The following is a 13,232-nucleotide window of genomic DNA, read 5'->3' on the forward strand; positions in this document are numbered from 1 at the left end:
GTTTAACACAAAAATTGCACAGTGTCTCGTGAATGATTGAAATCATATTTTATCATTACATTTTATGGGCAGGGAACACAGCTCAGCATTAGCTGAAAGACTGAAATGACTTATGTGTTTGTAGGATGGGTTTAAAAGATTTTACAATGTGGCCCATCTCTTGTTTCCTGCCATGCAGGTCATCAGAAGTGAAGGGACAGAGGGAGTGAAGTTTCGCCTCTCTGGGAAGGGAGTGGATCAAGACCCAAAAGGAATTTTTAGAATCAATGAGATGAACGGGGACGTCTCGGTGACCCGAACCCTCGATCGAGAAGCGATTGCCAATTACGAGGTGAGTGCTCAGAGATAACATCTCTGCTCTGTGTTGATAGCATGCGTTTTCTGAATGTGCATTTGCTCCTGAAAGATCTGCAGGTAAATTGAAGACTCAATTGCAGCCACTGTGATAGGAAATTTCAAGAACCGTTGGAAATGGTAAATGTGTTTGTTTTTCACGCAATTGAAATTTGTCTGCTTTCTGCACGGACTTTTTGTCATTTATCTTCAGTGGAAATGCTGGCTGAGTGTTGTGTATGCATTTGATTTCTGAATAGAAAATTTTGTTTGGACAAAGGAAGATCTTTTGGAGTAGTTGTCACTATGGTTCTACAGAATTATTCATTTTTATTGTCACATGGTCAATTGAAACTACCACTGAACTCCATTTTTAGTAGTGGGTGTCTTTAACAGAGATAAAGAACATTCTGATGATATGAAAATGTTACATATGAAATGTACATCAACTAGAAAGATCTTACTAAAGATTCTTTTCCTTATCAATAAAAACGTTTCTCTCTATTGAATACCCAACAAATGATCTCCGAAACCCACAAAACAACTGCCCCACCTTGTCCCAAAATGCATAAAATAAACAGAGGACTGTCAATTCATGTTTTCCATCCAGCTCTGGGAATGTGCACTCACAGAACTTGCCCGTGGCCGCGTTGCTCCAGAGGAGCAGCAGAATTCCGAGTGCTCAGTGGCTGGTGCATGCTGCCCTTTGTGTCTGTCTCCCTGTCTGGCAGAGGGAGCACAGGGTGCCCTCCCCCTGTGGGACACGGGCTTGGGGACAGCCCTGACTGCCATCCCTGACCCTCATTTTCATCTCCTCCAGTGTAATAATCACCATTTTTACCTCCAGTGCTGTTTCCTCCCTCCTCTGGGAGAGCTTCCCAGTTTGGTGATGGGTCCTACTGCTCAACCAGCACTGCTAAAATTTACCATATGCTGGTTTTCAACACGTAAACATCTCCCTCCTATCTGGGGCTGCAGTGAAATGTGTGTTAAGCACTTGCACAGGATTTATGGGAGTTGCTGACGTCCTCCTTGCAGGAAAAACATTGCAGTTTCTCTTTTTAACGTTGTTCCTTGTCTTCATTTGCCAGCTGTTTCTTATTTTATCAGTGGATTTCCACCTTAATGCGTTGCGTATAAACCTTGAATATTTTTTCTCCTGGAAAATCATAGTAGACTTTTCAACTTAATGCAGCAAACCACAAATGGCCCTCATATCTGATCTGGCAAAAGACACACTTAAATTAAGACAAACCCATTTCTCTAGAGGAGGCTCTTTGAAGCAATGTAAGTTATGCACAAAAAATGTCATGGAGCAGGTGAGCAATGAGCAATGTGAATGTACAGCCCGAGAGGCTTTGGTGCTTCCTGAGCTGTTATCCTGCACTCTGCTCAGCAACTCACCCCCATCCTGCAGCAAAAAATGGGCTTGGAGTGTTCTGAAGGAGAACCCTCAACCTGATCACTCTGTCTCAAATCCAACCCATTATTTTCCAATAAAGATGTGTCATGGAGTCAGGAAGACAACAGCATTTTCTCCCTGATTTCCTTGGTACACTGAATAATGTAAAATATCCTTGAATTTCTCTCAAAGAAGTGTTTTCTGGTTTTGTTTGAGCTTCCCCCTGCCCAGCACTGTGGTTCTGAAAGGAAAAATTCAAAACAAAATGCAAACAAGTTAAAGAGATCATTGTGAATAAATACCAGTTCTTTGCAAACCATCAGAATATCAAGTGTGTAATCAGAGGTGGGGGAGGAATGAAAAAATAAAATCTGTTTGAGTCCTTCAGCTACGCCCAGGGATGCTCTGCCTGAGAACTGATTTATTTCCTGCACTTAGTGCATATGTGCTCCAGGGGTAAGAATTGAAAAATGTGAATAGGGCACAAAACAGAGCTTTTGTGATCACAGTATTTCACAGAATTTTGCAGATTTTACTACCTCAGAATGTTTTAAATTAGCTAAGAATATTCAATCTGTTAAAATTATTTTTTTTTCTGTGAATGTTTGAAAATTTGGGTTTGCTGCCCTCTTTCTCCTGGAGGAATGCTGAAAAACTTGTAGGAGTTCTTCTCTGGATTCATGACTAGAGGACATGATTAAATTAGAGAGTATCAAACTCTACACAGACAACTTTGTTCATTGTTTGTGTTAATCCCTTCTTTCTATGGTTTAAGTATTTTATTTCTAGTAAGAGTTAGAAAATATTTTAAAATAGAGTGAAAACATCTGTCTGAGGGTCAGGGCCTGGCAGTCTTTTCAGTGGAGCTCATTTGTGTGGAATTTGTGTTTTCAGATGAGTTAAAATTTGATTTTTAGCAAAGGAACTCAAACTGGCAAGAGGAATGTAAGGCAGCTCATATTAATGACACCACCCTCACCCTCTGAAATAACCCTATTAATCCACTTGGTTTAAGAGTTTATTTCCTATGAAACTTTGTGGTTTGTGCTCTTAAAGCCCAAGAAATGTCAGCCAGCTTCAGTTTGAAGTGAAAGCTGCTTGTGAAGAGGAGCAGGAGGATTCAGGGATGATGTTATGCCCAGCAAAGGCAGACTGTGTTAGAAAATTGTGTAGCAACTCCTTTTCCTCCTGGAGAGGTTTGTGAAGGAGCATCCTGATAGGAATTCTGCAGGTCAGAGCACACCCATGGATTTACATGCAATGGTTTTGCTATGGGGTGCTGGAGCTTGTTGACAAATTGCTAAATGATGCTCTGAAGAGGGGCTAAAGCAGGCTCTGGGCACGTTGTGGAATTGCTTCTGGGCTGGTGAGATAAGAGGGAGCCCAGAGCCCCTCTTTAGTGGGAGCAAAAGGTGCTGCATTGTATAAATATGCTCTCAAGCACATTTGGTTTTCTCTTGAGATTTGAATAAATCAGACTAAGTCAGAAATTTCAGACAATGACAAATACTTTATTTTTTAGTATTAATAGTTTATTTGCTACTGGAAAATGCAGATGTGGAGAAACATATGAAGGAGATTGTTGGGGATTTTCCAGCCCAAATGAATTTTCTAACCCAAATCAGTGAGGTGCAGACCATCTAAAACCTGCTCATAATTTATAGAAATTCAGAGTCCACTTCAGACCCATAGTCTTTTCTGATTCCAGCAGAGCAGAAATATTAGTGACTTTTCAGTTCTTTCCTTGAGCAAAAGAAAAAAAAAATCAAGTGCTTCTGTAAAGAGATGTGATAACAGCAAAAGGATTGCAGTGGAGCTGGAAGGCTACTTGTGCTCAGTGTTGATAAAACCCCAATGAATTAGGAAACAAAGGGTCAAACAGAAGGCCAGTGAAAATAGAAGTCTGAAAACCACTGATTATGGGGAAAATTACTATTTAAAACCCCTGGGTTCATTTTTAAAACCTCACATTTACCTGGGTAATGCATTTGTAGGCAGAATGCAAAGAAAAGCAGGAAGAGTTGTAGAGGTAGATCGCCACTGCCAAGACGACAAAAAGTTTCCAAGTTACAAGAGTTCTGTTCTTTACTCCAAGTTAGGTGGGTCCAGAAGAACTGGCAAAAATGTTCCATTATTTTTTTCCTGTTCGTGCATGAGATTTGGGTTTAGGCATTCCTTGGGTCCAGGACAGAGCCTCCAGTTGCAGCAGCTCATTTCCCATCGCTTCCCCCTGCCTGGGATCCCTGCAGCAGTGAAATCCTGTCCTGCAGCCCCTAAAGCATCAGTGGCAAAGTGCCATTGGGGTGTTCCAGCTGGGACTCCAGATTTTAAAGGGTGCTGCCATCGTTGAAAGGCAACAAATGTCTGTGGAAACGAAATAATCAGAAGGTGATCCTCTGCAAGCATGAAATGAAGCAGCTTGATAAAACTGTGTGCAAATTAGAGCTGTGACCAAATTTACCTAGGCAATTTGAACTGCTAATGAAGAGTTAGTTTTAATTATTTTTTAAGTAAAGAGCTTTATTTGCTTTAAAAAAATCCTTGACAATCAGAGGTGTGAAATCAGCCCTCAGCTTTTCTCATAATGGCAGATGACACTTCTGTGAAAGGATGCCTTGCAACTGGTAGTGACAGACTGAGATATTTAGAAAACTTATGTTAACAGGGCTGAAAAGCAAAGTGGGAGTGTGCAGTTCTATGAGGAATTGTTTCTAAATGTTGGCTGACATGTGGGCTGAAAGGAGGCTGAAGATTCCAGACCCATCAGCAGCTCTGGGCTCTGAGCTGCCTCACTTCAGGCACCTGGGACTGGCTCACAGTTGAGGGTGAGGCTGCTGCCCCAGTGGGCTCAATTTCCCTGTTTAATAAGGAACAAACAATGGAAATGCTTCACAATGATGAGGAAAACCAGCTTGGTCAGGTGCTGAGGAGCATTTTGTGGGAAAGATTTGTGAGTGCTTTAATGCATTTTTGCAGATAAGGGAAGTGTTGCTGTCGCAAAACCCTGGAAGTGAATGGCTGTAATTTATCTGTGCAGGAGCAGGAATTTCTCATCTGTGTAAGTCCATTTTAGTGCAGCCACATCCTTTTTGGGATGATTTATCATCCCCTGATGCTGAATCTCTGCTGATGCTGGCTGGAGATCTATGGACAGCACACAGAAACATGCTGCTATTTCAAAAGGAAAATCACACGTTTGCTTCTAACTTCAAGAAAAATGTAAAAATGTGTTTTAAGCCTGGTTATCTGCACAGGCAGATTTGTCTGGAGTGGAACTGATCTGCTCTGTTCTGAGCTGAAACCAGCTGATGGGAAATGTCAGACCCCAGTCATCTCCTACTAATATCCCAAAAAAAAGGAAGGCGCTCAGTCTTTCGTGGCAAGAAGTTTGGTCTTGTACAGATGTAAATTGCAGTAAAATGTGCTTGATTTAATTAAAGAATCATTAATACACAGATCAAACCTGTTAAAATACTGATTTCAAATTACATCAAAAAATTGTGGAGTAATGGCAGAGTTCAAAGTTTCAGGGAGGAATCCTGACTATTTAGCAAGGGGAAATGAAAGAAAATTTTACTGTAAAAAGAAAAAAAGAGTTCTTGTGAAAGTATTAAAGATAATTATTAATCAGATAGAGAATTATTTATATACATAAGCTGCAGGCAGATCAACTGAAATACAGCTGAAAATTCTGTCAGGGGAAAGGATCTCTGTAGCCTGTGTTGCATGTTGTATGTAGGGAGTGCAGGAGAGAAATGTTTTTTCCTTCAATTGCTGAGTTTTTATTTTATACTCATCAATGAGTGACATGTTGGGGCTCCAGGTAAAATCAGAAAGAACCCTTCAAAATAAAAAAAAACCTGGAGGCAGAAGCAAACCCTGGATCCTTCAGTGAGATCCATATGGGCAGACTCCTGAATTAGTGGGAAACTTTCTGGCATTGATTGTTTACCAAGGTCAGAGCCAAGGTGATCACCAGAACTGTGGGCATAAATCAAATATTTGAGCACATAAATTTTAAGTGGAGCCACATTTCTTAAAACTATGATTTAAAGAATTGCTTGTGCAGCTAGGATGGAAATGGGATTTCCAGCTACTGGAAATATTTCTCTCCCAAAGTTGGTTTATGGCATAAAGAGAAAATCTGACAAGAAGTGAAGCTAAAATTCATGTCATTGTTACTTATTTTGTCTTGGGGGAACAAAATATTCTATACGAACTCTGCAATTTACCATATCTTGTTCATTTTTACTGGCAATATTCTGTTCAATAAACACTGTATGTAAATCAATACCTCCTAATGTTATGAGATATCAGCAGGGAGCTGTGATTCCTTTCAGAAGGCAACAACATCCTCATTTTATGTCTGGGGAAAGCCTGCAAAAGCCAACAGTTGCTTTTGTTGGAGGGCATTTGCTTCATTCTGAGCTCTCACTGCTGGCCTGGCTCTGCCATCCCTGCTGTTCATCAGCCCTGGTGTGTCATTCCTAGCAGGAATGGAGAGGAATTCTGGAAAAAGAGAAACCAGCAAAGCTTTGTTTATAACCTGTAACTGTCAAGGCACTGGGCTTGGATTTCCATCCTAGAAATAACACACTCTCCAAAGACCAGGAAAAATGAGTATTTCCTTATTGAGGAGTGGGAGAGTGGCTATGCAGTAGGAAAATGTGAGTTTATTGAGATAGTAACAAATGACATTAAATTTATTTGCATGATGGTTAAGTTTTATAGGTTTTTGTCTGTTGTTTTGTTGATTTTTTTGAATTTATTTTCTAATAGAACACTCCCAGAAAGAATAATGATGTGTTCAGTAAAACACAAGGAGACTAATAACATTTCTTGTCATATTATGTTAATTATCTATGAAATCACTTTTGTTATTATATATTAATTGCATTTCAAGGCATTTAAAAGTCATCATGATACTTTGCTGGTTTTGTTATTATATATTAATTGCATTTTAAGGCATTTAAAAGTAATCATAATGCTTCTTTTCTGTTTAGCATGATTGGTTTATTTGTTTCTTTTCCCTGTTAGTATTAAATTAACTCTCAAAATTCCTTGCTGAGGCCTCACTGTTCTGGGTACAACAATATCCAGGAAGACACTTTGCCCTTTCCTCAGAACTTGGGTTTTCCTGCAGGAAAGGAAGGAATCTTAGGAGTTCAGTGGAAATATGGAAACATCCATTCTTTCTGGTTGATGTTTTTCCTACTTGGGTAGGAAATCTTTATCTGCTCATGAACACAGCCTGACACACAACCAACCATGGGTTAAATAGAAATTATTATTCCTGTCTTTCTGAATGGCAAGGAGGATCTTTTTTCACCTCTTATTAGGTGTAAATTTTTATTGGTTTCTTTTCTGGAAAACTGCACAAATTCTGAGTTCCCTGATCCTTTGCTAGAGAGTGCAGAAGTGCTGCAGTGGGAATTTTGGCACAGAGCACCCGTCCTGTGGCTCAAGACAAAGTCTTGAAGGTCTGGCCTTGCTTGCTAACTTAATAATAAGTTTTTGTCACCCATCAGTAACTTTCAGAATGTAACACAGACATTTTTGAAGTTTGGCTGCTCAAACCTCCACATCTCTTGTTCCTCACAACACAGAAACAATTCTGTCTTATTCAGATATTTATTCAAAATTCAGAATCTTAATGTTCTGATTGCTGCAAAGACCTCGATTTCTATGGCTATGTTCTGAAGCTGGAAATGTGAGTCCATGACAATCCATAGCTTCTGTTTCTAAACAAGACAGGTGTGGTCTGCAATAAGTTTATTTTTTCCTTTTTGTTTTTACTTTTGTAACTGATATAATGAATTAATTATATTTTTGTCAATAATTCCCTGTGTGCAGCAAGAGGAGCTGCTGCCTCCTTTCTGACCTCTTGCTCTTTATGGACCTGAAGAAAACCACATTACCTGTCTTATCCTTTCCTGCCATCTTCTTTTCATTTTCCACCTTCTTACTCTTCTTCCCTTGCATTTTTAACTTCACAACATTTTACTCCCCGTCTTTCTTGATGTTTTCCATCATTCACTTCCACTTTTCCCGCACTCTGCATTTCCTTGTTCACACCCTGACCTGTTTTTCTGCTCTTTATAAATCATTTTGCAAGGGGAGCACACAACCATCAGCTGAGCACAAATTTGTTTGGGTTTTGTGTGGAACCTTTCCACTGTTTTGCAAAAGTTGTGCTGCTTTATCCATTCTGATCAGCTGTATTACCCATAACTAAATCCCTTTGGAATCCTCTGTTCCAGGAATCTTTGACTTCACATTGCTTGCTACAGGACTTAAACTTTTCTGCAATTTTCTGGTGAAATAGTGCAGGCTGTAAATATCTGATGCTAAGAAAATTTCAGTGAAAAATTGTGCTTTGTTTCCATATTAAGACCTTTCAGTCTGTATATTTCCTCCAACAGCTTATGGGTATTAATTGAAGTGTATGATTATCTGGAAATTGCTGGCATTCAGTTTATTCAATTCTGATACCTAGTTCTGTCAGCCCTGGAATTGTGGTCTGCTCAAAAGTGAGCATAGAACACCTGATATAATAATTGGTTCTGTGGCTTCAGAACTGAGAGTTTAATGCTTGATCTCTGTAGAATTATTGTAGGATAATGGGTCATTATTTTAAAACTCTATCTGCATGTATTTGGGGCAAAAGCACTGAGCAGGTTTTTAATTTTAATACCATATTCTTATAAAACTTGAGAAAAGAATTTGTATATAATTAAGAAATAAGGATGCTTCAAGCATTTGTGGACTCAGTGAATTACTGTAACATCATTAGAGGGAATTAGGCTACAAGTGAGAAATTTTAAATATCTTTGCCCGGTTGAATGTGCAGTTATCTTCAAAATCCAATCTTTTGGTGTCTTTTATACCAAGCTTTAGGAGTCCTTATATAATTCAGCACTTTCACAGGTCCCCAAACACAGCCTGTTCATTGTTAAATATTTATAACATGTCCTAAGACATTTTGGGGAAAAATGACACTGTGGACCATGGGGATCTCTATTATTGAAATGATACAAAAATTACTATGTGCTGGAAAAAGAAATTAAAAATAACAGAAGTCTAGGATCCAACTGGCCAGGTGCCCTCCAAAGTTTGGACTGCTGTATTTTAAGTCCACTGCAGGGAGTCACCTTCATGCCAGCCCAGGGGTGAGGCAGATGTGGGTGGGTGACAGTGGCATTGCATAGTTTGAGCTGTAGAAATGAAACCAGAGCTCCTTGTAGGTTGTCTCTCTCAGCTGTTCCTCTGGAATTCCAACTCTGCTGGAATTGATGCAGCTCCGAGCCCTGGGGGCACCACTGGGCCCTGCAGCTGCAGCTCAGCCCACAGATGCTGCAGGAGCAGAAATAAAACCCATTTTCCCCTGGTGTCACAGGTGAACAGGTGTTTGCAAGAAATAAAATGATTTTTTAATATAGTTCTGACTGATACATTCACCAAGCAAGCAATAAGAGATTCACTTATACACTTGTCCATTTTAAGAAAATATAGCTGCACATCACTCTGCTGCACATCTGTGTGTTCCAGCTGCTTTTTTTGCTATTCTTTGACTAAATACCTCCCAATATGTCCAAAATAGATGTCACTGCACAAACACAAATGTATGATTTCATAAACCCCAAGTGCATCCTTTAACCTGGTTAGTGGGGAGGAGGGGGGGGGAATTTTTGATCCACAACATCAGAACTCTGGAATTCTTTTTGTCAGTTATTTAATTCTTTAAAATGAAAATAGGACAGGACTTGAGAGGTGGAAGTTCAGAAAAATCACTAACTGTGATGAAACTCACAAAAATGTAAGTTTGCAACACTGCACACTGCAAGCAGAGCAGTGGGAATTCCTCTTTTTTCCTTTATTGGTTCTTTTTGATGGAAACATTAATGGAAACAGATGATTCTTCTGTGTTCATATTTTTCTTTCTTTAGATCTATTTCACTGCATAAGAGCAAACAAGTGAGAGAGGTTGAAGGAATTTGGTTATAAATATTTAGAGAACACTCATGAGGAGACTTCTAATATTATGGAAATTTTACTTTGCCATGATTTTATTTGCATATAAATGATAAAAGCCTTGCTGTATTTATCCTTGTTTACTCAGGTCATAACTAATTATTTCTTAATTAGACAAATTCCTTAAAATTAAGCTACATTTATGTAAGCGTCTTGGTTTATTTTTCCTCCTCTAGTAGCTCATTAACAGGAGACATGACTTTAGTTTAGGAACTTTCAAGAGATAATTTGCTGATATGAGTTCATGTAGAGCACCATATGTTTAGACTCATGTGGTGGATCTTTTTGTTTTCAGGGGTTTTGCACTTTTTCTGTAGAGAATAGAACAGGTCCCAGGAGCTGCTGGCAAAACCCTTGTGCAGGTGTGAGGCTGGGAGGTTTCAAGGACAGACACTGGAATCTTGACCCTTTGAGGTTATCCCATAAGGACATTTTCTTCCTCTGATTTTTGCAATGTTCAAAACATTTTTTTCCAAACTTTGTTTTGTCTGCCAGGGCTGGGAAATGCTCTGTTTCAAACTCTTGTCTAGTTCAACACTAAACCATAAAAGAACATCAGAGTCCAGTTGGCACTGAAGGCTTCAGAATGGCAAAGGAGGGGAAATATTGGGGCAGGTGGTGTGGAGCCAGAAAACCTCCATCTGAAATGGTTCTGTGCATGGGAAACCTGCAGAAATACAAATTATTTCTTCTAGTTTTGTTATTAACAAGTGTCATGTGCTGTACCCTGCTCTCCAGCTGCATCTGCAGTTTAAATTTGCAAAGCAGAGACAGTTCATCTTTGCAGAATTCTTCACAACCTCTGCTCTTGACATTATTCTTAATATTTATTTTACATACCGGCAATTCAGATATCTGAATGTAAGGAATTGAAAATACCTATTATCTATTTAAGGCTCTGTTATTATATATATTTCTTAAATGCATTATGTATCCATAAAACACAGGTGATCTGTTTTCATATACAGAGTACAGATTATATTTGTGGATGGGAACAAATAAAGCAATGTACTACAGTCACATTTCTGTTACATTCAGAAGATTTAATAGAGTAATAATGTAAAATAACAGGATTAGATTTACTATTTAGAAATTACTAAGAGAGAGGAAAATCATGACAGTTTTAAACTACCAATTTTTCTTGTTGTCTAAAACAACCTGTAAAAAAACTTCCATTTTTTTCATTGCTGCTAAGGAAACATAGTGGAGAGGACAAAAAAGGAGGTAAAGAAATTGTTCTAAAAATAACATGTATTGGCCAAATGCTCTGAAATTTTATTGTATTTTCTATTTTCCCCTCTATAGAGGACATTTGCTGTGGCAGAAGGCCTTACTCTCTTTCCAGTTCTCATGAACTTCTACTTTGCCTGTGATCAGTGGGATCTTCTCCACCTCAGGGAGGGCCTGATTTCCCTCAGGGATTCTCATTCCCAGAAACTGGAGCTTTTCCCTCACACAGAGTTGCAGTCTTTGTCCAACCAAAAATCCAGAGCTTCCAAGAGAAATTTGGTGGAAAACCAGCGATTTTGGTACTTATTGGGCCTGAAGTGTTCCTAAGTTGGAATTTTGGGATGCTCACGGCTGTGCTGAGTGTGAGTGGCAATGACCTGAAGGAATTGTGGAATTGCTGTGCACAAACCCAGCCAAAGCACAGCCTGTGGTGGTTTTGGCCTCAGGAGACCTGGTCCTCCAGACATCTCACTACCTTCTGATGCCTCAGGTTTGGCTTTTCTATTTCTCACATTCTGTGCTGCTTTAGTGTTCAGTTCTGAGCTTCACATCAGGGGATGCTGAGCTCTGTGCACAGAGCAGGGACACAAAACAATTCCTGCTCCAGCTGGGCACCAAGGACAAATGATCCAAATCTCAGCCCAGGAGCACAAACCCCGTGGGCTGGAGAGAGAAAAACAAGGATGGGACTGCAGGGGCTAAAGCTGGAATGGGACAATGAACTGCAAGGTGCAAATGGAGCAGAACTGATCCAAGGGAGAGACCCCGGGAGCGCTCGGGCATTTTGGGACCATTTGGGTTCATCTTGGGTTCATTTTGGGACCATTTTGGTCCATCTTGGGTTCATTTTGGGACCATTTTGGTTCATCTTGGGTTCATTTTGGGACCATTTTGGTTCATCTTGGGTTCATTTTGGGACCATTTTGGTCCATCTTGGGTGCAGCCCTGGCTGGGCTCTTGTGCTGCCCAAGGTGGATCCATTGAGGAGATCCTTTTAATAAATCCCTGCTTTATTCTGTAGCTCTGTCCAGCCTCTGTTCCAGCTCAGCCCTCACAAGGCATCACTTGTCCCCCAGCTTGGTGGCACACAGATGTGGCGCTGCATAATTGGGAGACTCCAGCTCTTTTGTGCCCTTTAACATCTCAACAGTGCCTCAGTTTGAAAGACACCCTGCAGCCTGCCAGGTCTAAATTGCAAAATTAGCAGTCACTATTAATTTCCAGGTACTGAGTCATCCAATGATAGTGATCTCCAGCTCCTGTTCAGCCTGTGTGCAATTGATATGTGCAATGTATTTATTAGAGATTTGCTTTAAAGGGATGCAGGTGTTTGAGGATATGCATTTAATTTCTTTTCTTCCCTGGGAGCTTTGATCAGTGCTGTGCTCAATACCTCTGCCACGTGCTTTGAACTTGTAGATGCAAGCATATAAATAATTTCCCATGTCAATTCCTGGCTCATCTAGCTAGGCTGATATATGGAAGGCAAGTTGTCTCCTAAATTCCTGTCAGTGGGATTAGTGAATTGATTAGTTGAATTCTGAATTCAAATTACAATTAAAGGCAAAATTGTATCTCTTAGGCTTCAAATCATTTGCTCAAAATGTAGGAGTCAGATTACAGGATTTGACCAGGTTTGTATTATGAATAAAAACAGTTTTCAATAACATTTTCTTTTTTTTTTTTTCTGTTTGTAAATCAATCTCTTAGATTATTAGCAATTACTAAACAGAAAAGATGTAATATTTTTTTCAGTTCTTCAGCATAAAAAGGGAATTCCATTGATTTTTGAAAATACTGATGATGAGATTCAGGGAACATAATTACCTCCAAATGCCATCAGTAACATTCAATGATTGTTTTCCCCAATAGGTTCAGTTCAAAGTATTTAAAATGACAATATGGGCACTGTATATTAAATTGCAGTTACTATTTACAGGTTATTGATAAATATTTTGCCATAACAGACTCAGGACATATGTCAGGCATGAACTTTTGCATTTGGGCCAGAAGCTTCCCTGACGCCAATGAAAATTCCTTCCTTTTCCTTTTCCTTTTCCTTTTCCTTTTCCTTTTCCTTTTCCTTTTCCTTTTCCTTTTCCTTTTCCTTTCCCTTTCCCTTTCCCTTTTCCTTTCCTTCCTGTTGGTGTAGAATTTCTTTCCTCACATATTTTCATGATTTATTCTATCTCCATAATCCAATTTCTCAATCTGGCTGTGAGCTTGTCCCATGTTA

General features: G+C 39.5%; 1 protein-coding gene across 2 annotated transcripts in view; it reads left to right on the forward strand.

Annotated features, from left to right (window-relative positions):
* The window catches only part of CDH13 (cadherin 13), a 443,692-nt gene that overhangs the window by 212,588 nt on the left and 217,872 nt on the right, over positions 1 to 13,232 (forward strand). For both annotated transcript variants that reach the window (XM_071440760.1, XM_071440761.1), the window contains exon 5: positions 179 to 331. In XM_071440760.1, coding sequence (XP_071296861.1) covers positions 179 to 331 — 153 coding nt within the window. The remainder of the gene's footprint in view (positions 1 to 178; positions 332 to 13,232) is intronic.

The sequence above is a fragment of the Agelaius tricolor genome, unplaced genomic scaffold, assembly GCF_023055355.1.
Source record: "Agelaius tricolor isolate 1412-34295 unplaced genomic scaffold, bAgeTri1.0.p SCAF_15, whole genome shotgun sequence".
Taxonomy (NCBI): domain Eukaryota; kingdom Metazoa; phylum Chordata; class Aves; order Passeriformes; family Icteridae; genus Agelaius; species Agelaius tricolor.